Source organism: Hyaena hyaena, unplaced genomic scaffold (assembly GCF_003009895.1).
Source record: "Hyaena hyaena isolate Hyena2069 unplaced genomic scaffold, ASM300989v1 scaffold_6, whole genome shotgun sequence".
Classification (NCBI taxonomy): Eukaryota; Metazoa; Chordata; class Mammalia; order Carnivora; family Hyaenidae; genus Hyaena; species Hyaena hyaena.
Genome location: NW_024080638.1, coordinates 3762428 through 3786717, shown reverse-complemented (window position 1 = coordinate 3786717; position 24290 = coordinate 3762428). Strand labels below are relative to the sequence as shown.

At 39.7% G+C, this 24290-nt stretch overlaps 1 protein-coding gene across 2 annotated transcripts in view; it reads left to right on the top strand.

Annotated features, from left to right (window-relative positions):
- TMEM245 (transmembrane protein 245) overlaps positions 1-24290 on the top strand; it is a 93775-nt gene that overhangs the window by 45975 nt on the left and 23510 nt on the right. For both annotated transcript variants that reach the window (XM_039240664.1, XM_039240657.1), the window contains 5 exons: positions 2042-2132; positions 9142-9240; positions 10387-10518; positions 14503-14625; positions 14755-14900. In XM_039240664.1, the coding sequence (XP_039096595.1) occupies positions 2042-2132; positions 9142-9240; positions 10387-10518; positions 14503-14625; positions 14755-14900 (591 nt within the window). The remainder of the gene's footprint in view (positions 1-2041; positions 2133-9141; positions 9241-10386; positions 10519-14502; positions 14626-14754; positions 14901-24290) is intronic.

Here is a 24290-nt window from a genome sequence, read left to right as displayed (position 1 = left end):
GATTGAAAGATTAATATGATTAGTGATTTTTTTTCACTAATAATTCTTTTGAAGTTCATTGAAGACATTGCAGGTATTGTTAGTGTGTTCCCTTTTATTGCTGTGTAGTATTCTGTTCAGGAAGATAGAAGGAATTAAAAGCTGTTTAGACTTTGATGATCTATGGGAAGTCTGATTCTTCTGCAGCAGATTAATAGGGGTAGACATGAATGAATACTAATGGTTCTTGCAGTCTCAGTACTCAGTGGACTCCTGTCCTGGAGATGGCAGTTGACTTTGTGGAAAATTCACATGGATATATCTAGTGGGAGAGATACAGTTAAGAACTGGTCATGTATGCTTTCTTTCAGTGTGGTGCATGTTTTATATACCCTACATAAGTACCTCTATTTCCCATGAGTATGTTTCATGAGCTGATGGATAAATTACAAAGGCAGGGTAGGGTCATCTTCACAGAGCTTCATAGAAAATGAAGTTGGAGCATATCTTAATTCTTGTCTTGAACCATTCTGTTCACTTAGATCCCATTTCCTTCTTTCTGTTAACTAGTTTCAACTCTGTTGATTCTCATGACCCTCATCAGGAGATGGCATTAAAATGGTACTAAATGTGATTTAGCCCTTCTTTACTTGGGAGGAATCTAGCAGGCTAGGCTAAGTTGTTTTTAATGGGGCTGTTCTCTTGGTAGGTCATATTGTGATAGAGATTAACCTTTACCCCGGAAGATGAGGCTAGGCCAGTCCAGTTTCTAGGAATTTGGTTTCTCCTGAGTGAACCTTCTTGACTTAGTGTAGTAGAATTAGTGATTCGCTCTGGTCAATGTAAGACTAAAGCACATGCCAGCTTGTCCCAGATAGAGAGCGCTCATTGTGAGGAGGTCTGGATGGAGCTAAGACCTTTGACTTGGCCTCATATAAGCTCGTCTCATCTGAGGCTTTTTAAGACACCTGTGTGAGGACATTGGCAAAGTATTTCACAGTAGCCAGCAAGATCGTATCAGGCCTTATAAACACTTGTTAGTCATTAAGGATCTATTCAAGTACTTTTGTGAATCCTCATAACTTTAACACTACAGGTTATAATTTTCCCCATGAAATATACTACAAGATAATTGAAAATATTCAGCTGTCCCTTCAAAGCACCAATGAACGTGTAAATACCAGGATAATTTAAAAGATACTTAATTTCTCCCAAATCCCATCTGTTTAAAGATCCCAATTTCCTGTTTATATCCTCATTACGTAGGTTATTACATTTGTAATCCTCTCTAAAGTTTTGTCCTGCTTGCTGAGAAATAGTTGAGAATTTGCTGAAAGCCTGTGTAGTTAACAGGAAAGTGAGGAGGCTGTCTCTCAAAGCACAGAGAGTAAAGCTTATAGATGCAGCTCCTTGTATAGCTGCAACTCTGCTCAGGAGGTCCTCACATCTTAAAAAGATCTCCAGTGAGTAAGAAATTGAAAACAATGATTCGCCCTCTTAATTTTCTTGTTTACTTTCTCAGTTCTTAACATTCTTAGATCAGTGGTTCTCAAACTTCAGCATGTATCAGAACCATTTTTAGGGCTTGGTAAGGTACGGATTGCTGGACCGCTGCCCCGTTTCTTTTTCAATAGATCTGGAGTTGAACCCAAGAATTTGCATGTCTCATGGGTTTCCAGGCAGTTCTGATGCTGCTGGTCCGTGGACCACACACAGAGAACCATTGTCCCAGATTCTGACTATCCCAGTGGCCCAGAACCACTTCTGCTGGTGCTCAGTAAGGCAGATAACACGTATGGACAGAGTAGAATAAAAGGGAGTTTGTGGGGGAAAGTGGGTCTGAAAGCTAAGGAAAGTTTGAAGGGAATCTTCAATGGTAGAAATAAACATTAGGGTCAGAAGTCAAGGCTTCCTACATGTGATTCATTTGTATCAGTGTGTGATGACCGATCAATAATTTGTCAGTTACTGATTGTTTAAATACATTAAATTCTAAGAGTTATTGGTGCAGTACACTAAAAATGTCCTAGTTTTTCATTTTTTCGTTTTTCTTTTAAATTAGTTGGCTTCCTGAGGCTCAAGTAGTCCAAAGAGCCCTCAATTCTGCGGCTAACAATGTGTATCAGTATGGAAGAGAATGGATAACCCACAAGGTAAGGGAACAGCCTCTCTGTGACTTTAGTAGGTTCTTCATTGGTAGGATTTACTGCTTTAATAAAATATAAATGGAGATTGTGTTTAGAACAGTTTCTGTTTTTGAAATAGGTTTAAATTTAAATCTGTAAGACAACAAGAAATGTTCAATGAAATTAAACTATCTGGATGATTGTATTTAATAGTGTTAATAGCCTGAACAAAGAGGTTGGTCTTTTGCTTCTTGTTCAAGGTAGGTATTAGTTATTGGTGCATTAGGACAGAATGATCATTAAGATTGGTTGGTCAAATAAGGCTTTGTGGAGGAAAAAACATTGTTAGCAAATATTAAGTATTATATCTGCTGGTGACTATGGCTGGCATTTCTAGTTTGTTTTATTTCATCTTTCCAAGAAATTTACAGTAGTCTGAATTATTTTACCCAGTTTACAGAGGAGGAAACAGGTTTAGCAAGGCTAAATAAAACCCAGTGGTCATGTAGTAAATTGCAGACTTGATTTGAAACTGAAGACTAATTCTAAATCCCTTGTTCTTTCTACTATAGCATGCTAGAAGTGCATGCCCAGAACTGGGTTAGGTGCCTTAACGAGGCACTTGAGATAAACTGTGAAGGAATGATAAATCTTAGATGAATAAAGAGAAGGAAGAGTATATTTTAAGAAGAGGTATTTATGTGAGCCAAACTGTGGAGACAGGAGTCTGCTTGAGATTAGCTTATCTGAAGCTTTGTGGAAGGAAATGAAGGAAAGAGGAAAAGGCACCGTTATTGTAGGTAAGGGTCAGTCTCCATGGGACAGATTTGGGATATCCTTTTATCTCCCAACTCCTAATACTGCCTGTGAGAAGGAAGGTAATTTGGAGTTTTAATATATTGAAGTCATTAGGATCAACTAGGGATTAACAAGATTTGTTGCAGTGAGATGTATCCCCAGAAAAAAAGTACTATATGTGGTTTCTTGTTCAAAATTTAAGAACAAGGTCTCAAAAATTATCTTGGAAATTACACTGTCCACATGTGTAAAGTAATCTAACCTAAGGATGGAATTGTAGTCGAGTAAAAAGTTAAGAGAAAGATCTATGTTACTGATTTTCTTGAGGCCATACCAGGTAACCAAATCAAATGCCACATGGAAGTCTTCAAAAAATACTTGCTGAATAAGTGAAAGATAAGTCTATAGGTATAGATCTCATAACTGTCATCAGAGAAGATCCAGCCATTGCAGAAGTCTTAGATCTCTAGAAATATATTGGCTGACTTACTCTGCTGAAAGCATAGCATTTAAGTTTTTGGTTTATATATTTGGGAGAAATTTGTATTCTGGAAATCTACCTACTTGGGGAAAGCTGGAGAGTGTTCCTTAGAAATTACTTAGAGAAAAGATAGATTTGAAACCTTTGTTCAAGACTCTAAAAGGGAAGCCAGCTGAAGAGAGATGGGTATTGCTAACAAAGATGGTAACATATTTGTGGTCCTAATTTAGAAGACATGAAGATAATATCTAAAACCAACCATTTAATGTCTATTGACTGACGAATGGATAAATAAAATGTGGTGTATCTATACACTATTATCTGTCCATAAAAAGGAAGGAAGCACTGATACATTCTACAATGTAGATGAACCTTGAAAACATTATGCCAAGTAAAAGAAGTAGTCATAAAAGACCGCATACATATGATTCCTTTTGTATGAAACATCCAGAAGAAGCATATCTATAGAGACAGACAGTAGAGTAGTGGTTTCCAGGGGGTAGGGAAGATTGGGGGAAATGGTGGAGTGATTGCTAAGAAGTATGGAGTTTCCTTTTGGAGTAATGAAAATGTTTAACAATTCATTGTGATGATGGTTGCTTAAGTTTGAATATACTACAAGAAACTATTGAATTAGTACACTTAGGTGGGTGAATTGTAAGGTGTGTGATACATCTCAATAAAGTTGTTAAAAAAAAAAAAAGATCCACTGAAATTGTAGGGGTAGCTTTTCTAATAAGCTCAGATCTTATCCAACTAAGAATCATGTAAGAATTGGGTCCTGGGAGCGAATGTGTAGAAGGGTCTGAAGCTTTGGAAAAAGGTCATGCCCAGAAAGGGAAGAAAGTTTTTTAGGGTATGCTTAGGTGTGAGCAGAGAGGTTCCTGTCTACCTGCCCGTCTACTCTGTCAGCCTGATCTCCCGTGTCCTCTGTGCTTTATCTGGGTTCTACCAAGGCCTGCTAGTTTGCGGTTTTCTCAAATCCACTTTACTTTCTTCACTCAACATCCTTGTTTGAGCTAACCTTTCTGCCTCATAGGTTTTTTCCAAAATTTGTACCTGGAGGTGCTACCCTGAGACAGCAAGAGAATAAGCCATGAGTGGGTTATCTCTGTCCCTTCTCTCATGACTAGAATGAAGAAAGTGACAGTAGTCCCCAAATGTGCCAGGCAGTGTCCTAAGTGCTGGGGAGAAGCAGGAGACCAGAAAGAGTTACCACCCTCCCGGAGCTGACTCTGGTGAGCAGGGGTAGACATGAAACATGTCAACAAGTAACCATTTCAGATCGAAAAGTATTGTGACCAGGTAACATGGTAGAGAGTGACCCAGGGTGATGCTTTAGCTGGAGACAGAGTGTCTCTGAGAAGGTGATGTTTTCATTAAGACTGGAGATCTGGGAAAAGAAAGTTTCAAGTTGTGGGCACAGAAAATTCAAAGGGTCTGAGATTGGAAGAAGCTTGGTTGAAGGAAAGAAAGAAGGCCAGTGTGGCTGGAACAGGGCATGTGGTGACGTGACTTAGCCACAGGTCATAACAAGAGGTTGGGACTCTTTTTTCGTTATAAAGGTAAATATGGATTTAAAAAAGAAAGGGATGTGACCTGATTTAGGATATTGAAAGCTCATTTTGGCTCCTTTATGGAGAGATAGGCAGGAATGGAGAAGGCATGGCCCTGGCTAAAATAATATTATTCCAACAGTCCAGGGGAGATGTTGAGAACTTGAACTAGGATGGTAGAAGTGGGAATTGAGAGAAATGGTCACATTTAGCATGTATTTCTGAGGCAGTTCTGACATGGATTAGATATGGAATGAAAGGGAAGGAAGTTTTTGGTTCACCCAACTGGAAGGGTAGTTGTGCCACTTACTGAGATGAAAAGACCTTGGAGGTGGTGGGGGGCCAGGGAGGATACAGATAGATCAAGCTGTAATTCTTTTTGGGGCATGTGAAGTTTGAGATGCCTATCAGATATCTAAGTCGAGATATCAGAAAAGGTATTTGGACATACATAGCCGGGGCTCAGGGGAGAGATCTGGGGTGTAGGTGGAAGTTTGAGTATCATCAGATTCATTCTACCCATCAGTGGAAGTGAACTGTGTTAGTATGATAAGACTATCATAACAAAGTACTATAGACTGGGTGTGCAGACAACTGAAATTTATTTTCTCACAGTTCTGCAGGCTGAAAGTCCAAGATCAAGGTGGTGGTGGAATTGGTTTCTTATGAGACCTCTCTCCTTGGCTTGTAGATCCCTGAGTCTTCTTCACATAGTCTTCTGTCTGCGCGTGGCTGTCTCCTAATTGCCTCTTTTTATAAGGATACTGATCATATTGGATTAGAGCCCATCCTGATGAAGCCATTTTAATTTGATTACCTCTTTAAAGATCTTATCTCCAGATACAGTCACATTCTAAGGTACAGGGTGAGCGGGGGTTAGGATTTAGGAGGGATACAGTTTATCCCATGATATGACCTAAGGAGAAAGTACAGATAGAAGAGGGCCAAAGATGGATTCTTAGAGCACTTAAGCTTTTGAAGGTCACAGAAGCAAGTCAGCAGAGAAGATGAGGGAGGAGGAGTGGGGGGAGGGGGGGAAGGTGGTGAACAGCCTGTGTTTGTCTTAGAGGTTGAGAGAAGATTTTTTTTTCTTTCATAGTTTATTATCAAGTTGGTTTCCATATAACAGCCAGTGCTCATCCCACAAGTGCCCTCCTCCATGCTCATCACCCCCCTCTCTTCTCCCCCAGCCCCATCAGCCCTCAGTTTGTTGTCAGTATTCAAGAGCCTCTCATGGTTTGCCTCCCTCCCTCTCCCCAACTATTTTTCCCCTTCTCCTCCCCCATGGTCCTCTGCTAAGTTTCTCCTGACCCACTTATAAGTGAAAACATATGGTATCTGTCTTTCTGAGAGAAGAGATTTCAAGAAAGACTTGGTCACGCTGTGGCCAATGGCTGTCAAGATTCCAAGCAAAGTGAGAACAGAAAACTGCCTACCGCCTTACCATCCCCATTTTATAGATGAGGTTATTCACCTTCAGTTACACAGCACTCAAATGGCATTCTGACTGCTCTTAGAGCGTCATGGTCTTTCATCTGCAAAGAACCTCTCACACACCACCAACAGGAGCTGTGCTTTGGTGATTCTTCTGGCAGCAGTGATATGGCCGTCAGGCTCCATGCTCTCTGGTCCCGTCTTCCTTGTGACTTGTGATACATACTGTGACGTTGCAGGGTGGTGGTCCAGGTCTGTGATGTCCTCCTGTGGTTGGCGGCACCACAAGGCTGAAATGATACCGAAATTTGCCTTAATAGTTGTCGTGTTGTAGAGTTGTTCACTGCTAAGCTGTGCTAAAGTGGATGCCAGTTTGAGAGAGTGCTTTACTGCGACAAAGGCTACTGTGCAGACAGCCTAGACTGGGGGCTCTTCTGGTTAAAGGCGGTGGGGGGGGATCTCGGAAACTAAGCGGAGAGGAACAGAAAGAATTAGTAGTAGGAAGTCTGTGAGTGTCTGGCACTCATGATGCCCAAAAGACAACTTTAAAGTAATTAAAAGGAAGAAGACTAGGGGTAATTGTGACTTTTAGTTATTTTGGGGAAATTGCTGTGTTAGGTGTTTTTTGTTCATAGGTTATATATGCTGTAGTTGAAAGATTCCTCTGCCAGTTAGCTGCCTGACCTGGGCCTGTTCTAGGTTCTTTCTAGGCCTGCCTTCTCATCTTGAAAGAACAAAGGTGATAAAGACCTTTTGCTGCCTAACTCTTGGGGTTGTTGTAATGATCACGTAATGTAGGTGAAAGCCATTGTAAGTTGTAAAATGCTACACAAAGATAAATGGCTTTTATTATATTTACTAATTTGTGTTTGGTTTATAAATAAAATATAGAGGAAAATATTGGGCAGATATGTTTGTGTTATATAAGTCTAAAAACTGGCTCAGATATATATATCAGATATATATATAAGGGCAGCATCATGTGACCAAAAGATGTGGATAGGCCACACAAAAGAAAATACTCATTGAAAACCAACATGGAAAGGTGGTTATTCTCATACCTAAAGAAGAAAAGTATAAATGATTGGTTACAATTTCACAGCTATTAAACTGTCTAAAAATTTATCAGTCTGTTAGGCTTTGGGAAAATTGGCTTAATCGTACAATGTTGGAAAATGTTAATTGGTATGATCCCTATAAAAGACCGTGCATAGCAAGAGCCATTAAAATACCTATTTCCTTTGGTCCCTATATATTTATCATACTATGAATAATAAGAAAAAAGTTGTGTGTAAGGACGTTCACTGCCGTGTTACTTGTGACACTAAAAATTGGGAACCATCTCCATAGCCTCTGACTGGGTAATGATAAAATAATATCAGAACTTAAGAACTGGGGCTCCTGGCTGACTCATTTGATAGAGTGCAACTCTTGATCTTGGAGTTGGAGTTTGTGCCCCGCCTTGGACGTAGAGATTACTTAAAAATCTTTAAAAACAAACAAACAAAGAAAATAACATGGAACCATTAAAAGTAAAGATAAAAGTGATGAAGTGATGAAAAACTCTAAGTTATATTTATAAACACAAAGTTTCAGAGGATATGGAAAAATTGAAGCATTTGTGGTAAGGAAGTGGGACTACAAATCAGTGTTTATCTTTTCAAAAAACTTTTTACTATTATACTATGGTGTTTTTGTTTTGTTTAATTTTTTTTAGTTTATTTTTGAGAGAGAGAGAGACAGAGTGCAAGCAGAGGAGGGGCAGAGAGAGGAAGGGAGACACAGAAACCGAAGTAGGTTCCAGGCTCTGAGCTGTCAGCACAGAGTCCAGCATGGGGCTGGAACTCAAAAACCGCGATATCATGACCTGATCCGAAGTCAGATGCTTACCTGACTGAGCCACCACCAGTGCTTGTTTGTTTGTTTGTTTTTAGAGTGTTCAAGTAGGTGTGGGGGGGCAGAGGGAGGGAAGGGGGAGGGGGAGGGAGAAGGGAGAGGGGGAAGGGGAGGGAGGGAGGGGAGAGAGAGAGAGAGAGAGAGAGAGAGAAAGAGAGAATCTTAAGCAGGCTCCACACCCAGCATGGAAGCATGGAGCACAATGCAGGGCTCTATCTCATGACCCTGAGATCATGACCTAAACCAAAATCAAGAGTTGGACACTCAACCAACTGAGCCACCCAGGCACCCTTATGCTATGGTTCTAATAACAAAACGTGGGGTATCATAATGAGTAACTTTCCTCAAAGTTAGCATGTTTCACTGTACTTGATTCCCATAAACCCTGAAGCCAGTCTCATCAGTCTTAGACCTGATGCCTCTCAGCAAAGTCTGGGGAATATTTGTGTTTATAGCTAAGGCCCTAAAATTTTACTTAAAGTTCTGTGGTAATTCTTACACCAGTGATAAATGTAACATTTCTGTGTAATGGATGGACACTTGGACCACATGCAACATATTTTTCTCTGGCCAGATAAGATTTGCTAAGTCAGTGATCATGGCTTCATATGTACCTTTCTCTTACAACCTGAAGTGGCGCTCTTAGACACCCAAAAATAGAGGAAAGCAAAAAGCCAAGAAAGGCAAGGAAATTTGCTGGGAATATTGAAGAGTACAGAGTTTAAGAAAAGATTGTAAGATGGCTAGAGGCAATTAAATAGTCTGGAACATTTTCATTTGATTTGGAACAAATGTAAAGACCCAGCATAAATTAATTTTATTGGATTGTTGCCTGAAATAGTAAAGCAGATTATATCCGTATTTCTTCCAGCTTCATAAAATTCTGGGAGATAAGGTGAACAATACTGCTGTGATTGAAAAGCAAGTACTAGAACTTTGGGACAGATTGTATCATTCTTGGTTTGTAAAGGTAAGTTATTTTATTAAATGATTTCAATTATAAACTAATAAAGTCCTTTTACAGATTCATTGACTCAATAGATATTAACTAGATCAATATTAACATTGGGTTGTCATTTATTGAAATTTTGAAGCTATAGGGTCTTAAACCTCAGGTCACTGTAAGTCAGCTTGAGTTGATGGTTAATCTCCATGGTGGAACCCACCTGTCTCTGTGCTGTATTGTATTCTGTCCTCTGTTCATTTTACTTTTTATTTTTTTTATTTTTTAAAAAATTTTTTTTAATGTTTTATTTATTTCTAGGAGAGAGAGAGAGAGACAGCATGAGCAGGGGAGGGCCAGAGAGAGAGGGAGTCACAGACTGAAACAGGCTCCAGGCTCTGAGCTGGCAGTCAGCACAGAGCCCGACGCGGGGCTCGAACCCACGAACCGCGAGATCGTGACCTAAGCGAAAGTCGGATGCTCAACCGACTAAGCCACCCAGGCGCCCCCATTTTACTTTTTAAAAAAACTTTTTATTTATTTTTGAGAGAGAGGGGGAAATAGGGGAGGGGCAAAGTTGGGGGACAAAGGATCGAAGCAGGCATTCCTGCATTCTTGGCAATGTATTTCTTTTCCATGTTGGTGAGTTAGATTTTTCTCCCATTTTTGTTTCTTTTTCATTTACCCCCCCCCCCATTTTGTTGAGATATAATTGACATATAACATTGTATTGGTTTTTAGTGTACTTTATATTCCTCTTTCCTCCTTTCTTTATCTTGTATGGAAGGTTAATAATTAGGGGGGATGAGGAAAGGAGGAAAAAAGCAAAAATGGGGACCCTCAAAAAGGTAGAGGAAAGAAAAAGAGAAAAAAAACCACAAAATGCTGTGTTGGTGTACAGTTGTACATATTGAGGAATGAAGGGTGTTCATAAACGCATTAAAAAGGAAGTGCTTGAGCTCAGCTGACAGGTGGCATCTAAAAGGTAAACAGAAAAATGTATTCATGTTTTGGGTCTTCAGGTAGAATTCTTAGCTGATTTCTTAAATAATGCAGTTTATCACCTTTGAGTGACCAGGTACTCAAGTACTCAAGTGGACATAAAAACAAAATAGAGTATTTATACATCTTATCCTTTTGGAGATTTCCCATCCAAATTGTTTTATTCCATAGAACGTAACACATTCTGGAAGGCACAAAGGACACAAGATGCATATAAACCGTCAGAATAGCTGGCTGGGAGACATCTTGGACTGGCAGGATATCGCTTCCTTTGTTCACGAGAACATTGAGACATTTCTTTCGGTAAGAAATAGAATTTTTAGTTAAACGGAGCTTAGACATAAAAATAGAAATTCTGATTTCCGGTGTTCTTTGCACATGTAGAGGCCTTTAGTTACCTTGTTTTTAATGCCACGGCATTTTGCCATTTTGAGAGTACAAAATGCACTAGAAAGATGTCTGAAGACGATTAGGCCTCAGGAGTAGGTCCCCTGGTGCCTTCTCTGTGGTTGAAGAGTAGCCAGGAAATGCTGAATCAGGAGGCATATGTGAAGTGTTGTGGGCTCTCGGATTCTGAGATATGTATCCCTCTGTACCCGTGGGCTGACTAGAATGTCCCCAAGCTGGACCACTAGAGAAAGACCTTACTGGTACGCAAAGTCTTTGGCAGATGGAAATCTGGTTCGTTACCTTAGAAAGACTGGATGTTCCTCAGAGGCTCAACTTGTTATCGTCCACCCATTTTCCCACCATGCACCACCCACCTCTGCCTTGTTTGCCATAGGGTCGAAGGCAGCAAGGAACAGCTTGCAGCCTTGCTGAAGTTTTAAGAACGACTCTTGGTTCCGCAGTGTGTTTTATAAAGTGTCCTGGCATGTGGCTTTTCACAGAGAGGAGAGGAGCTTTCATGTGAACAGACTCGTGACTTTCATCAAGTTAACAGATGTTGAGGTTTGCAATGCTAGATTTTTTTTTTTTTTAAAGAATTTAAGTAATCTCTACACTCAATATGGGGCTCAGACTCAACCCCGAGATCAAAAGTTGCACATTCTACTGGCTGAGCCATCCAGGTGCCCTGCAGTGGTAGATTTTTTTAAATTTAATTTTATCAAACTAATAGATGACCACAGCAGAGAGTCAATAATAGTTTAAGATTTTCACTAAAAAAAAAAAGTGCCCTGCTTTGTGCTTCTCCATGTCAGTCTCATTTTCTGGAAACCACCGTCAATTCTTTTAGTTTTCTCTGGGTGTTGATCTCTAAATTTCCAAAATAATATTTATGCTGGTATTTCTTGGTTTTGCAATTTTAGGTATTATCTTTTGGCTTCCCGATATGGAAGATGGAGATAAAGATGTGATTCTGAAGTCCCTCAGTGCTCTCTTGTATCACCTTTGGGGTTTTCTTATAACTTTCACTTCCTTCCCACATCCCTGCACTCACACTTGCCCTTCTTCCCACTCACCTAATAAAGCTATCACAGTGTGGAGTTAAATCTAGAAATGCATGTCCTTCAGTTCTAAGAGTTTATATGTTTGGTGATCCCTTGCCTCTGTTTTCTCTAGTCCAGTGGCTGTCAAACTTGTTAGTCTGAGGACTGCAGAGTTTTTGTTTATGCGGGATCTATTGATTATTATTGTTTTAGCAGTTAAACCTGAGACCTTTGCAAATATGTATTAATTCACAAAAAATAACATTATATATCAACACATATTTTGCATCTGCAAAATGACCATTTTCCAAAACAAAAAATGATTCCGTGAGAAGAGTGGCTTTCTTTTACTTTTTTGCAAATCTCTTTAATGTCTAGAATCTCCTGTCTGCCTCTGCATTCAGTCTATTGCAATACGTTGTTTTGATTGAAGTATATGAGGAAAATCCAGCCACATACAGATAGGTAGTTGGAAAAGAGGGGACTCTTTTAATAGCCTTTTCAGATAATTGTGGCTATTCTTTGATACTACACCAAAACTCAACAAATCGTACTTCTTAAATGTTAGTTGCAGTGTAGAATTTGAAACCATATCAATATAAACTTTTCGTACTGCCTTACACTGAAGTCCATTGATCTATCTTGACTAGAAATGGGTCATTTACTTTTATATGCTTCTGTAATATGAAATGGTCATTTGGAATATTGGTTCACTGATTTCTGTACATCATCTAAATATCAAGACATTTTCTTATGGAGTATAAAAAAATCACATTCTTTTTTAAATTTTTAAAAAATGTTTTGTTTATTTCTGAGAGAGAGAGAGAGAGAGAGAGAGAGAGAGACAGCGTGAGCAGGGAAGGGTCAGAGAGAGAGGGAGATGCAGAATCTGAAGCAGGCTCCAGGCTCTGAGCTAGCTGTCAGCACAGAGCCTGACGTGCTCAAACCCATGAACCATGAGATCATGACCTGAGCTGAAGTCGGACGCTTAAGCGACTGAGCTGCCCACGTGCCCCCAAAAAATCACATTCTTTAATGTCACCACCTGTCTCATCAGAAAAAAAGTCTTAAGGCATCAAAGTCAACCCTTGATCAAATTTTTTATTTCTGCTTATATTCTTGTAATATCCAATAGCTCTCATGGTCTGAACCTTTCTTCCTAATCCCCTTGGGTACACAGAAAGGTTACTTGATTGTTGTTGGAGACAGTCAGTCTACAATTAACATATTCAGTTAATTTCTTAAGACTTGTCACAGGGTATTTCCTATCAGTGTGACCCAGAAACTATTTAAAGATTTTTTTTAATAAAAATTCCAAAATGCCAGAAGCCCCCAAAAGAATGCATGTAAAAATTACAAATAAGGGTATTGTTGGCTCGTTTCTTGGAATCAGTGTCATTATTCATCCATTCTTTATCCCACAGGGTCAAATGGCCAGTCATGCATATTTTTGTAGGCATTGCAAAGCATTTTGAAGATTTTATGTAAGGAGTTATTGTAAATGAAACCAGCCTGCAAAAGCTCTCCTATGAAGACTGAGCTGAGGTTTGCAACAAATGCCTGGGACAACAAAATATGTCTTTATAAATGATACATTTGAGATAGGAAAGGAATGGATAGGCCTTTCAGAGAACAGATGGTGGAACTTGCACATATGACAAAAAACAGAGCTGCTGTTTTGGAAAGGGCACACCAAAATAAAATCAGACGTTAGATTTCTGGTCCCAGCTCTAGTTCCAATTATTAGCTCCAAGGCCCTTGGGCAAGTTTTAAAAAATCTCTGAGCTTCAGTTTGTCTGTCTTTAAAATGAAGATGGTATCATCTGCAGTGCTTCTCTCATAGGGGACAGACGCTGTCATGAGGGAATTTAAGTTTCTGAGAAGATAGGAAATTAAAACCTAGGTGTATCCCAGATTCTATACCTCTTCCTCTAGTGATAATTAACATACAGTAATGATCATTTTAATAACTGATTCTAGTGAATTTGCAGGTGATGGATCAAAGGAACTCAGTAGGGGCATCATCTATCTGAAAAAAGATTTTCAGCTATAGAGCTCTGCCCTTGATGCTGTCTGTTATATTTATTGTGATTTTAGTGAAAACATCAAAGTGATGCTTTTATTTTTGTACGTGAATCTAAGTTGGAGATGGCAAAGGCGGGAGGCAGCTAATAAAACAAATACTGAACAAATACAGAGTGTTCACATCTGCACTTGTGATTCTACACAGGTTGCATTCTGGCATATTTTCCTGTAGGTATTTTTTCTCCACATACCATTTTTACATAGTTACAATCATGTTATGTATAAAATTTTTGTTTCCTGCTTTTTGTTTTTTATTTTTTTAATTATGATTTTTTAGTGTTTATTTTGGGGAGAGAGAGAGAGAGACAGACCGCAAGTGGAGGAAAGGCAGAGAGAGAGGCAGACAGAATCTGAAGCAGGCTCCAGGCTCTGAGCTGTCAGAACAGAGCCTGATGTGGCTCAAACCCACGAACTACGAGATCATGACATGAGCCAAAGTTAGAAGCTTAACTGACTGAGCCACCCAGATGCCCCGTTTCCTGCGTTTTAAAATACCATTATGTCATAAAATGTTTTTCTGTGTTATATTATAGATATCTTTAATGGCTACCTGGATTTGGAGCTAGATTCACCATGATTTTCTTAACCATTTTCCTTACTATACAATGTTCAAATGTTTCCAGATGATACATTTTTTTTTCATAAAATAATATTCAGTTCTTGTCTTTTCATTTTCTGGTACAAACACACTTGTATTGAAAGCACAGTAGATAGCCGTAGGAACATCTTTCCTCAGGATTAGTTCTGATGTCCAGCTCTCCCTCTTCATCAGATCTTGGAGTCTCTGTGGATTGTTATGAGCCGGAACGTGAGCCTGCTTTTCACCACGGTCACCACGCTCCTGACCATCCTCTTCTACAGCGGGACGGCCCTTCTCAATTTTGTGCTGTCTCTGGTATGTACATGTCAACATGAGCATGTTACCTCTCGTTCCACAGTGAAGCATATTCTTGGTTCCATGTGTGTTTCCTTCCTGTAGTTTCCAAATGTGACTTTTTAGGAGATACTGTCCTTTGTTTTGCAGATAATTTTCCTGACCACACTATTTTATCTGTTAAGTTCCAGTGATGAGTACTACAAGCCAGTGAAGTGGGTGATAAGCCTGACACCACTATCTCAGCCTGGTCCTTCTTCTAATATTATTGGCCAGTCTGTGGAAGAAGCCATCAGGTAGGGATAAGATTTATGCTCTTCTTATTTCCTTCAGACACTGCTTTCTCTGAGAAGCCTGTTTTTAGTCTCAGCCTTTCTAATACCAGTCAGTGCCAAACTAGTGACAGACCCTGGCATTTCCAAAATTTTTAATTTCCTTTTGAGAGAATAATGCGAGCAGTGCAAGTGTGATGAGAAAAGCTCAGTTTCGGTATCCTGCCGTCAGTCCTGTGAGCACCAGCCCCCCCACCCCCTGCAGTTCTTGTTCCAGCTGCAGCTCCTGGTATCATGTCCCTTGCTGGCGAGAGCCCCCTCTTGCGCCACACATACACCTCCCCTTCTCAGAGCTCAGCAGCTGCGGCTTTGTCCAGCGGAGGAGAGGAGGTGATCTTTCTGTTTCCTCCTCTCTGCCTCTGCAGCTGGGCTCTGTGCCCTTTGCGTGAAGTTAGCTTGCATACTGGAAATGCAAAGTTTTGGGTTGTTTTTCAGTCATGGGCTGGACATGCAGCACAGGTTCTGGCCAGAAACTTCCCGTGTCTTCTGGGGTCCATGTATTGCAGGCTGGGCTTCTGAATGAGATGATTCCTCAACTTTTTTTTCTTCATATGCTCTTTTCAAGTCACTGGCTTCTGCCCTCCTTTTTCCTCTTTGTCATTTCAGGTAGGGAAAGGCCTTTCGCAGCTCAGACCTAGCTCCACTCCTTCCCCACCGTTTCCCCCCATTGCTTGGAACTCATTAGGATTCTACTACATTTTTACTGCTTATGAATAGCTATACCAAAATTAAATCCTCATGTCATCCATTAGAGTTTCTTTTTGTAATAATTGTGAGCCAGGTGGTCTTAAACTTATTTTGGACTAGTGAATCTTCGGTTGGCATTTATGTTTCCACTTATTTTTAAGAAATAGCCTTGCTAAGGGCACCTGGGTAGCTCAGTCGGTTAAGAGATCCTTGATCTCTGCTCAGGTCATGATCTCACGGTTTGTGAGTTTGAGGCCCGTGTCAAGCTCTGCACTGACAGTGTGGAGTCTGCTTGGGATTCTCTGTCTCCTTCTACCTCTCTCTCTCTCTCAAAAATAAATAAAATAAAACTTTAAAAAAATTATTATAAAGCAAATAGTGTTGCTTAGAACTAGTCTTCCATAGAAATCTTGATTTGACTGGATAATTCTCTCTGACTGATCTTGGTTTATTTCTTCATTGTGTTTATTTAACAAGTGGTTGAAGATACCACTTTGGTGTCCAGAAAACCTTCAGTTACATTCAAATAACACACATGTTCTTGAAATATATTCTTCCATAGAAAGTTTCCTGGGTTTTCTTTCTTTCTCCTACTGGCAAGGCCTGGGTAAAGTCTTCATCAATATCTTGCTTCCTTTATTAGCCATCAGGTAGAATTTTAAAAATGCCCTTATCCTCTTTGGTGCTCTTGGGTATCCACATGGGGCCATCTGTGTAAAGATTCCAGGTTTGGGGGGTGTATTATCTACTGTAACAGTTTGCAGGGTGAAGCTGTCTTCAGGGAAAGTACTTGCTTTAGCTTTCCTTCTAAGCTTGTGCTACCGTTGGTTATCATCTTTATTGAGTAAATAAGATGTTGAAAACTCTAGCATTAAATTCACGTTAGTTTACCTAAGTGACATCTGTCTGACTCAAAGAAGTTTGTGTAAATAACTCAGCCAGAAAGAAAAATAACCTTCAACCTTCCCAGTAGGATGAAACTAGTGAATCAACTCTTTCAAAGGCTGGCAGAATCCTTTTAGTCAGTGTGACTTAAGCCAAGCCTTACAGAAAAATAACTACCTTGTCCCATTAAGAACTTAAGAGAACTTCGTTTTCCTGAAGTAATCTTTATTAGCACTGACTCTTATTCTCACAAAAGCTTTTCTGTTTTCAAATCACAGTTCTTGAATTTTCTCTTGTTCTGCTTTCTTAGAGTGAACTGCTGGTCGACCGTCCTCTGTCACTGAGTCACTTGTTTTTATACAAATATGCCAACTTCCTTTGTTTTAAACTTAATATTTTAATGTCATGGTTGCTTGGGTTGGTAAGCAGAGCTGTGATTTGCACATCGGTCCAGCTGATTGAAAGCATATATTCTTCTAGTATACCACAGTGCCTTCTTCCAGGAGGAGCTGGTTGGGGCAGAAGACGATGAATTAAATTTGTGGTACTGTTAGGACTGTTTAAGTAGACACATGAGGCTGACGGCTAAAAATTCAGGTCTTTGGCCCACAAGAGAATTTGAGGCTAGAAAGAGTGTGGTCATCTACAGAGATAAGAAATTTATGCCTTTTTACAAATTAGATTTGCCTTATTTTCTTGGGATTGTACAGACTAATTATGAGCTATAACAGTAGCCCATGTCTTGATTCCAAAGCATACTGGTATAAAACCCGTTTATTTTATCATATTTTTAATATAGGAAAATGTTTAAACCATCAGCACCAGAACTAGAATCTTAATGGCTCTCAAAGTTGACAAATACAGTACAGACTAGTTAACTTGTCTGGCCCATTTGTGTAACCACAGCTATATCAAGTTATTGTAAGTTAAAGATTGCAACTCCAGATGATTTTTAGCAGTCTCAGTGCTTTCTGTCTTTTTCTTTCCTGGGTCAAATGCAAGACCTAGAACACACAGGTTTTACATAGATGCCTCTGCAGAACCTTCTCATATATGTAAGATAACAGCGAGTTCTGGGTTAAGAGCTCTTGTTGGATTTTTCCTTCTGAAGGATTGTGTTCAAGATGGAATATGTTTCGTTATGTACAGAGATTTTAAGAGGAAAAGTTATACAAGTGATTATGAAAATGTTATTATAGAGTCCTCAGAGTGCAGTTCAGTCTGCAAATTATCAGTGAAATCAGATTTTATAAACATCAATCATTAGTTGTCATCAGTGTTGCAGTCAAGTAGAAATTGTTCACCTATTTTATATGATCCGTCAATAAGTTCAAAGTGGAATTGAAATTGGGAGTTAACTGCATGACCAGGCAGCAAAAGTGTCTTGGCTTTTGAAGCTTTGCCTTACGAAATATGTGACTACTCGATGACCACTGTGTCGTTGAATTTTTGAACCTCAGTTACGATTCTCAGCTCTGAATAAGTGTCTTTCTAAATTGAATATGTTTGTGTATTCATTTGGGTTTTTGTTTCATGAATTTTTGAGTTAGTGGCATGCACCCCCAACCCCCAAACCATTTTTGTCTCTGTAGAGCATGCTGCGTCCTGAATGTTTGCATCACGTCCTTCTTCCCCGATGCTCCCATTCTGCTTGCTCTGGTGGAGATATTGCACATTACTAAGTTGCATGTTGTCACGGCCTCAGTGCAATTTAGTGTGTGTGATATTTTCACATGAGTGCATGCACACGGGTATGGCTCTTGCTTGTGGGATTACAGCTTTTCAGTGCCAGTGGGTGGGAGTCTTACTTATGAATTAGATGGGAGAATGTATATATTGTGAGGTTTTGGTTTTTTGTTTTGTTTTGTTTTGTTTTAATGAATGTACTTCTCACCTTTGTCCCTCCAACTCTGGAGAATTAAAGGTATTTGGGTTAAAAAAAAAAAAAAAGGCAGTGCTGATCATTCAGTAAATCAGTATTTCCATTTTTGACTTTGAACAAATATTCGTTGGAAAGAAATTCTCATGGATTTAAGGTTATTAACATTATTTGTTTAAATTAAAATACGTAAGGAAGAGTTTAAAGCTGTAAGAAAGTGTATTTTCATTTATTCAAAGAGATAGCTCTCCTCACCCTGGAGTAGAGAGACACAATCTCTTATGCATATTTGGGAAAATCATATTAGCTGGAGTTCTTCAATAATAACTAACTCAGTAAAAAGAATGCCTTTTTAACCTACTTGATTAAAGATTGGTCTAATAATCCTAAACCTTTACATCTAGTTTCCAAGGGAATGACCTTAAGAAATTGTTTTTAGTTTCTCATTGTGATGCTTTAAAGAATTGCTAAATTAATTTTAATAGCCTTATAATAGAACTAATGTTGAGGTACAAATGTTTGCTATTTGCCTATATAGCATTCACCTTTTAACTGGTGTTAGAGTAAGCATCCATTATCAGCAGGCACTGTTAAAGACACAAAACCATGCATTAATGATATAAAAATATTGAATCAATATTTCTACTGCCAAGGATTCCAGATGATTTACTGTGACGCCACTGTTGTATGTTTCTGTGTATGACTATGACTCACTGCTTTTTCCATTGGGGATGGAAGGTTTCCACAGAAGCAGCTTCTCCCTGTGCTTCTCAGCAGCATGCTGGGTCTGCTCATACAGTGTGACCTTCCCTTCTGGAACAGGGAAATCCAGTGTCGACCAGGTTTCTGAACCTTTTACTGAAGAGCTGGGTGTCTGGGACAGATGACCCAGGAAAGGGAAGGAGATGTAACTTTTCAAGAGAGGTTAGGGGGATATGAAAAGAGCCGGGGGATACTATGCCCGATTGGTAATTGTATATGCTATGTTTCTGGAAGCCGGCCTGCCCTCTCTACTACCTGGCCTTCTTTTGAGGGGCAGTACAGAACACTGGTAAGGTGACTCTTGCTGTTGTTGCCTGAGGGAACAATAATCTGATAGCTTTCCTATTTGACCTTTAGAAAGAAAAGAGGGCAGAACTAGTGTAAGGAAATGTTGGGAGCAGGCAGAATTTGATTTTGGATTCATTTCTTTCTTTCCTTCTTACTTAGACACATACACTCTACTTGTCTATTGGTCTAGAGCCATGTGTCCTCTGAGGGTATAGAGCTCCTTGACTATGGCTTCTCATTCTCCCCAACCTCCTCCTTGCTTCAAATCTCATTCTATTAAAAGCAAGTCATCTGATCAAATCCTGGATTGTTTGGAAAAGTTACAACAAACCCATTTTTTATTTGTTTTCTTTTTTTCTTTTTTTAAAGCTTCCTCGCCCTCTCCCCAAGAACACCCTTTTGGTCAGAGAAGGGTGAAGGAAAGTATTAGCAAACTTGTAAGAGAGTTAACAGTTTCATCTTAGAGTTTGTAAAGAGTGAGGAGAGAGAGAGCTGGTTAAGAATTAAATCTTAACCAGGCATTTGAAAGCGCTTCAAGCCTCTGGTGCAGAGAAGTTAGATATACAGTTGACTCCTGAATAATATGAGGGTTAGGGGACACCAACCCCCTACACTGCCAGAAATCCACATATGACTCTTGACTCCCCAGAAAGTTAACTACTAATAGCTTACTGTTGACTAGAAACCTTATTGATAACTTAAACAGTCAGTTAACACATACTTTTTATATTGTTCTTGTTATATGCTGTATTCTTAGTTTAGTAAGTCAGAGAAAAGAAAATGTTATTAAGAGAATCATAAGAGAAAATACATTTTTTTTAAGTTTATTTATTTTGAGAGACAGCATGAGTGGGGGAGGGGCAGAGAGAGGGGAAGAGACAGAATCCCAAGCAGGCTCCATGCTGCCAGCATGGAGCCTGATGTGGGGCTTGAACCCTCAAAGCCGTCAGATCATGACCTGAGCCCAAACCAAGAGTTGGATGCTTAACTGACTGAGCCACCCAGGTGGCCCCAAAATACATTTTTACCATATGGAAAAAAATCTGTACATAAGTGGACTCATGTAGTTCAAACGTGTTATTTAAGGATCAGCCATACAGTTGTATAAACGAGGCATGGACACACACCTTTAGTAGTGTACAGTATAGATGCAAAATAGTGTTTATTAGGGAAAAAGTTAGGCAAAGACTGATTGTGAATGAACTTGGAAACTTTATTCACAGAGAGGTATGTTGAGGTGGACCCCAGGTGGATGGATGCACTGTAGCCTGCCTTCCAGTTGAAGGGGACCCTACCCTTTATGGCTCTGCATATAGATAAGAGTGTCTAACAATGGAAGATTTCTGAATGAAGATGTGACCTTGTTAGAAACGGTGGAGGGGGGGGGGGGGGGACTTCCAATTCTGTGGCTGGTGTCATTCCCATCCCTTGAGCTACATCAGACCTGCTGAGCCAGCTCAGCTGAGCTACCAAAACATGGAAGGAAAAGAACATCCAGAGTCTTCTGAATTTGATTCTGTTAAATTGCTGAGTGCTGGGAAACCCTGGAGATATAGTTGGAGAACAATGTCAATGGTTTTTGAAGAGTCACTGAAAAAAAGAGGTTCCAGAAGACTGAACACAGGCAAAAAACACTCTATTCAAGAGAGAGGATTGAAGTAGACAGTAGAGGAAGACCATATGTTACATACGCATTATAGCCTGAAGAGTTTGATGCAGATTTTCCTGTAAATTTCCATAGTAGATGCTTGATCATATGGCTGTGAATAGTTATAAAGGGAAGGGTAATTTCCAGTGGTACCATGCATTCACCCAGCACAGGTCATATGTAACCACCCTTAGAAAATGCCACAAGTCAGAGCTTTTGTGATTTTTACAAGAGATTTGATGACGTATATCATAGTGTCTTTCCTTGATGGCAAGATAGAAAATGCTTACTGAATTTGAATATCCAAAAAGTGTTGATAATTGGGTTGATATCAGTGAGTGAATGAAATGAGAGAATGATCTTCCATTGGTATGATTATAAGGAATAAATACTCCTGCATTGATTAAACTAGTGATTTCTGGTAACCCATTCAAACTGTATTGTGTATGCCATTAATTATGTACCAGATAAAGCTGTGTTGGATTATGAGAATGAACAATTCCTAGCATCTCTGAATTTCAGGCTCCAAAGAACCTGAGAGATGAGTGATTATATACTCAGTATTTTGGGGGTTTTTTGTTTTTGTTTTTTTTTATACTCCGTATTTTGGATTTTTGCTCAAGTAGCTTCCATCAGTACCTTACAATTTAAAATACTTAAATCTAAAACTCTGCGGTATGCTGCTTCCACTTTCAGCTTTGCTGCATCCTGTACGCCTTAGGCACAGATCAAGGATTGCTATTCTTCCAAAAACTGCAAGGAGAAAAGAGAAAGTTACTCTGTGCATTATTTTTAGCCTTACTACAATGCTGCCTGGTGATAGTGACACAATTCTCTAATAGCACCAACTTAATTGAGTACTTACTGTGCACCAGTCACTAAGCTTATCACTTGAGTTGCATTATTAATGTTCATAATAACATGAAGTGAATGCTTGCCTCCATTATCTCTATTTGACAATTAAGGAAAAGTGAAGCTCAGAGAAGTTTTGCAGATTTGAAAATCATGTCACGTTCAATCAGTGACAGAATGAGTATTCCAGAGCAGTGGGTGACAAGAGCCAGAGCTCTTGGCAGGTCCTGTGACTCCCGTTTCCCTGTTCTCTTTGCCGAATCCATGTCCTGTTTGCCTTCACTAACGTTGCTCATTTATGATCACAGTTTTGACTGTTTGCTTCTTCAACACCACTTCTTATATTTCATTCTTATATTCCTTCTCTGAGCCGTCTCCTAACCTCCGGATCTGTGACCTTCACTTCTGTCCCTTCTATCCCTTCTTTTGCGCATCCTCTACGCTGACGTATGCTGAACACCCACTGTGTGCCAAGCCCTGAGTTATAGACTTTGCATGTATTATTTCATTGATCCCCTGCCTGGTCCCCTCATTCATCCAGAAAAGAGTCCTCTGGTCAGAAATCAAGAAAATCTTTTAAACTGGGAGTGTAGTTTTTTTTTTTTGTTTTTTGTTTTTTTTTAATGGAGGCCAAAAAAAAGGGATCAAAATGAGGGCCTAAGTTATTCCCAAGTGAAAAGGCAAAACGGCCCTCTTGAAATTGTTGGATCTGTGCACTAGATCACTCTGATGTACTGACTCCCAGTATAGGCACCCAACTCACTAAAAGCCAGTGCATTGGGTGCTCGAGCAGGTCAGAGTTCTGCATAGTGTTGCACCAGCAAGGCAGAGACGCACACACTGTGGCCACCATGTGTGGCCTGTTGTATCTTTCATTATTCCTCTGTTCCTCTCCCTTCTCCCCATGTTCTACTTATATCTTCCAGAACATTTCACTCTAATAGGGTGACTAGGACCCCAGTTTGCCTCAGGATGTTATACTAAGCCTCAGTTCCCTTTTGGAAGTGGTCAGCTAGGTAGCCACTATTGAGTAATGGCCATGTCCAGAACCAGATGCAGGTGTCGTGCAGCTGCCCAGACTTCTCTTGGTGGTCTCTTGGCCTTAAGGACCATTAAGTACATGTTTGGCCTGCAGGTGAGTGTCTTCATAATATAGAATAGGAATCTGGATACCAAAAATACATTTTCATCCAGCATCTTAATCGTTATTGAGTTGGGTGCCCAGATTCAGAGTTAGTATACCAGCATGATCTAGTACACAGATCCAACAGTTTCCAGAAGAGTTCTCTTGCCTTTTAACTGTGACCAGCTCAGTATCATTCCTCCCACTCCCCACCCTCATTTTGAACTTTCTTCTTTTTTTAAAAAAAGTACATGTATACTTTCACTTTAACAGATTTACCTGATTTTTGACCAAGAGTCTTTTTTTTTTTTTTTTTTTTTTGAAAGTTTATTTGAGAGAGAGCACAAGTGGGGAAGGGGCAGAGAGACAGGAGGAAAGAGAATCCCAAGCAGGCTCCTTGTGGAGCCCAACACAGGGCTCAAACCCACAAACTGTGAGATCATGACCTGAGCCAAAACCAAGAGTTGGATGTTTAATTGACTGAGCCAGCCAGGTGCCTCAAGAGTCTCTTTTCTGGATGAATGAAAGGAATCAACAAGGAGTCAATGGAATGATATTAGTAGGCAAAGTATGTAACTCAGTGCTTGGCACTTACTGGATTGTGTTAGTTTCTGATTGCAGCTCTAACATTACCATAAGCTTGGTGGCTTAAACCACATAGAACTTTTTATCTGACAGTTCTAGAGGTCAGAAGTCCTAAAATTAGGGTGTCAGCAGGCCTGTATTCTTTCTGGAAGTTTTAGGGGAGAATTGGTTTCCCTACCTTTTCCAGCCTCTGGAGGCTGTCTGCATTCCTTGGCTCATGGTCCTTCATCTTTAAAGGGAGGAATGTAGTGTCTTCAGATGTCTCCTTCTCTCTGATCTCTGCTTTTGTTCTCATGTCTCCTTCTCTAACTCTGACTCTCCTACATCCCTCGTTTTATAACTTTTGTTTTACTGAGATAAAATGCATATACATGAAATTCACAGTTTTAGCCATTTTAAAGTGTACAATTCAGTGGTTTTAATGCATTCACAATTTGTGCATCCATCACCACTGTCTTGTATCAGCCACCTCCCTCTTATGAGGACTTCTGTAATTACATTGGCCCAATCCAGTAATCCAGGATAATCTCCCTGACCTCACAATGCTTACTTAGCTTAATCACATCTACAAAGTCCCATTTACCACATACGGTAACATATTCATAGGGCCTGGGCAATAGGATGTAGACATTTTTGTGGGGCTGT